General features: G+C 50.9%; 1 protein-coding gene across 1 annotated transcript in view; it reads right to left on the bottom strand.

The window, feature by feature from the left end:
• Positions 1-3,889, bottom strand: part of LOC123138746 (wall-associated receptor kinase 5-like) — a 30,835-nt gene extending 26,946 nt beyond the window's left edge. Inside the window, exon 1 of the mRNA XM_044558648.1 lies at positions 2,935-3,889. Within this exon, the coding sequence (XP_044414583.1) occupies positions 2,935-3,889 (955 nt within the window). The remainder of the gene's footprint in view (positions 1-2,934) is intronic.
• Between the last annotated feature and the right edge of the window lie 215 nt (positions 3,890-4,104).

Below are 4,104 nucleotides of genomic sequence, written 5' to 3'. Positions count from 1 at the left end.
GGACCGCCACCCTGCCAATCCCGGCGCCATCCACCACCCACCGCAGCTAGGTAGATCATTTCCCGCCGGGAAAAAGTAGCGGTTTCGCCGAGGTAGTCTCTCCGTCGCCGTCTGGGCAACTTTTCTGGCGTTCCGACCGCGCAGGGCCTGTACACTAGCGGGTTTGCGCCCACCTCGCCTGCAAGGTGTTCGGTGATTTGCCCGGCCCGGCGATGGACTCCGAATATGAGGAGGCGCTCGCGGCGTTGCTGGAGGAGGAAGCCGAAGCCGACGTCCAGGAGCAGGAGCATATCATGGTGCTCGCCGCCCTCGCTGGCCTACTCACGAGCACTGAAAAGCCGCGGCAAGGTGGCTCGGCGCCTGGGCGGGTGAAAGCAAAGAACCGGCATCGTCTGGAAGGCTACTGCATGCTCTGCTTGGACTACTTCGCTGACGCTCCATTGCACGGTGAGAAAACATTTCGGCGCCGTTATCGGATGAGCCGAAAGCTTTTCCTCAGGATTTTGAATTCCATCCGGGAGTTTGACAACTACTTCAAGTGCAAGATGGATTGCACCGGCACACTTGCATTTACCTCAATCCCGAAGTGCACGGCAGCTATGAGGATGCTTGCATACGGAGCTCCCGATGATTCACTCAATGACTATGGGCGCATGGCCGAGTCCACCACCATTGAGTGTTTCTATAAGTTTTGCAGGGCAGTGGTGGCAGTGTTTGGACCACAGTACTTGCGAACACCCTATGTGGAAGACATTGCTCGGATCCTAGCACAGAATGCAGCAAGAGGATTTCCTGGGATGCTTGGAAGCATCGACTGCATGCATTGAAAATGGAAGGACTGTTCATTTGCTTGGCAGGGGTTGTACAAAGGCTCCAAAGGCGGTTGCAGTGTGGTACTTGAGGCAGTGGCCACACATGACCTCTGGATTTGGCACTCTTTCTTTGGGATGCCAGAAACTCACAATGACATCAACGTCCTGCAGTGCTCCCCTGTCTTTGCCAAGCTTGTTGAAGGTCATTCTCCTCAAGTGAACTTCGAGGTCAATGGGCGGCACTACAACAAGGGGTATTATCTAGCTGATGGCATCTACCCAAAATGGTCGACATTTGTGAAGACCATCTCAAACCATGTGCTAGGAGGCAAGAACACCTGGTTTGCGAAGGTTCAGGAGGCTTGCAGAAAGGATGTCGAGCGGGTATTTGGTGTGCTCCAATCTCAATTTGCTGTTGTCTGGTTCCCTGCTCAGACCTGGTTGAAAGACCAAATGTGGAAGATCATGACTTGCTGTGTCATCTTGCACAACATGATCATTGAGAGCGAGCAGGAAGAGCCAGTGTTTAACACTAAACCATATTACAGGCAGGGTCCTCTTGCCCAAGTTGATCACCAGCTACCGGAAACCTGGACCGACTACCTCAATATGCGTTAGGAGATCCGAGACCCACAGGTGCATCAAGAACTGCAACACGATCTGGTGGAGCACCTATGGAGGCTCAAGGGCGAGGCCGGGGCAACGCGGGAATGATGTGTGATGAAACTTGAGTTTTTATTTGTTAAACTATATAATTAGTATTGAACTATTTAATTTATGTGATGAAACACGCCGAAACACGCCGAACCATGCCGAACTATGTGACGAACTAATTGATTTCTATTTGTATGCGAAAATTCACGCCGAAACAAGCCGAACCACACCGAATATGGACCGATTCACGCAAATATCGGGCCGTTTTTAGACACAATTTGACCGAACACTAGGCCAAAATCAGCGCCTCGGGGCGACCTGGGGGCGACGACTGGATGCCCAACCGCCCCCAGTGCTGAGTATACCGCCGGCTCACCCCCAGGTCGTTCTTTTTCGGCGCTCTGGGGGGCCGAATGGCTGGAGATGCTCTAACACACACAGTGCAAGGGAGTAGGAGTACAATGCGCTGCAACTAGAGAGGAGGTGGGCGAGGAGCGAGATTTTTCCATGCTTTTATTTATGTGGCATCGGTGTTCACAAGGGCATCACATTCCCCCCTTTTTCCCCTTTGTCCTTGTTTTAACCACATTGAAAGTTTAAGCATTTTTCAAAGTTGACGAATAAAAGCATCATTTAAGGAATCCAGGCCTAATGCACGGTAATACTTTCTTTTTTTATCCAATATTTTTTTATAAAGTTGAAAATATCATAAGATGTCGATTTTTGAACAAACGTAGAGTTTCATCATTTTTTATTACCAATTTACCCTTTTCTCTCTATAATTTTTTAATTCTTCCTTTTTTTCTTTTCTTATATCACTAGAATGTGGTCCCACCCTCTAGTCCTCTACGTCTTCTAGTGTTCTTCCCCAAGCTAGAAGTCACTGTTTCCAAATATAGACATGCAAGGAGGGGGCGATCATGGGATAGAAAGATGGTTCTTTTGTTCTTTTTTCTTTATACCACATACGTTAAGCATATATTTTTTTAGTGTCTGACGTGAAGCATAGCTCTTCTTGTTTCTGACTATTTTCTAGACACGGGAACAAGCCCAGCCAAAGATTTCCATAATTCTATTTTAATTTTCATTATCTTTTTGCAAAATAAGAAGGTAGAAATGTGCTAAAGGAAATGAGTCTAGCCCACTCACTTTCATACCTACTCCCTCCTTCCCTAAGGGCATCTTCAACGACAACCCACACATTTTCTTCCTTATCCGTCCGCGGACAGAAAGACCAGTCCGTGGACCAGAATGCGAGAGGCAGCCATCCAACCAACTGTAGCCGCATACAATTCAAACTAACCGAATCGATACAAGACCGCGTTGGATGGCTTGCGCGGTCTGGATAGCACGGTCCGAACAGTTGCGTCGGAGATGCCCTAATACAAGATATTATTACAACCGATATATGTAATATAAGATGTTAGAGGACGGTGGGAGTTGTTATAAAAAAAGCTCACGTTCATACCTTTGCATCCGTCGGTGAGGTAGGGATTGCCGTGGTAACCCGTTTTGCACAGGCAGTAACGGCCACCCCCTGTTGGCTCGACGCATTGGCTGTGGTTGCCCTTGCAGAGGCTGTGGTTGCCGACAACCACCCAGTTCAGATAAATGGGAACTGCCATTATATCTTTTGACGGGAGCTTAGCTGTCCGTAGCATATCATTATAGACTGAGACGTTGCTGAACCACCCACGCTCGGAGATGAACACCCGCGGGGGGAATCGCTTCAGGTCCGCGCTACGGTTCCCACGACCCAACCATCTGAGCTGCACGTCGTAGCCGGACGTGTTGCTGCTGCTGTATACTTGGGCCTCTTCGTCGTGGATGTCGGGGTTGGTGACGATGTCCGCGCGGCAGCAGCCGGTGCTACCCTTGCAATAGAGCACGACGCCTCCTACGAGTGAATCAGCAGGATGATCATAGTGCTCACAGAGCGAGGTACAGCTTGCCACGGCGACGTTGCCTCTCCTCACCGTCGCCTGAACGTTGCAGCCCGTCAGAAAGAGCTCGTTCCGATAGAGCATGTATGGCCCGTCTTGCCTAAGCCCGGTGCTGAACGTGCTGCTGCCGTAACCATCAGCGTCCAAGTCGATTTTAACGTCACCGTTGCGTTGGGCCCTTAAAATGGAGTTGCTGATCGAAAGGACTTGGAGAGTGCCCTCGACGTCGAGCAGGAGCCGTGCCTGCGCGTCACCGGCGGCAGTGTCGCAGGTGAGGTTGAACCCTGGCAGGTAGCAGCTGGGGTCCGGGCCAAGGCCGAACGGGTACGGCACGTCCACGCCGCCGCACGACGTGACGCAGTTGGGCATCCCGATCATCGGCCGCGGATCATCCTCAGCCGCCGACGCTCCAACGGAGAACAGCATCAGTAGCAGTGGTAGTAGTTGTGCCGCGGCCGCCGAGATGGTTATTTGCGCCATTGCTATGAGCATGGGCGGTTTTTTTTTGGAGGGGTATGAGTATGGGTGCTTGAGTACATGAACCGATCGTGGGCCTATAAAGTACGTACGGAACGCCATTCAGGCCGGCATTAGCCTCTCCTCTCACCTACCGCCCTCTCGATAGCCAAGTAGGTCTATTTAATTATGGCTTAGCCGGCTATCCTTTCGATCAGCAACAACTGATTAATAGGAGT

The sequence above is a fragment of the Triticum aestivum genome, chromosome 6B, assembly GCF_018294505.1.
Source record: "Triticum aestivum cultivar Chinese Spring chromosome 6B, IWGSC CS RefSeq v2.1, whole genome shotgun sequence".
NCBI lineage: Eukaryota > Viridiplantae > Streptophyta > Magnoliopsida > Poales > Poaceae > Triticum > Triticum aestivum.
The sequence above is the reverse complement of the archived record's forward strand: the minus strand, read 5'-3'. Positions and strand labels throughout refer to the sequence as shown.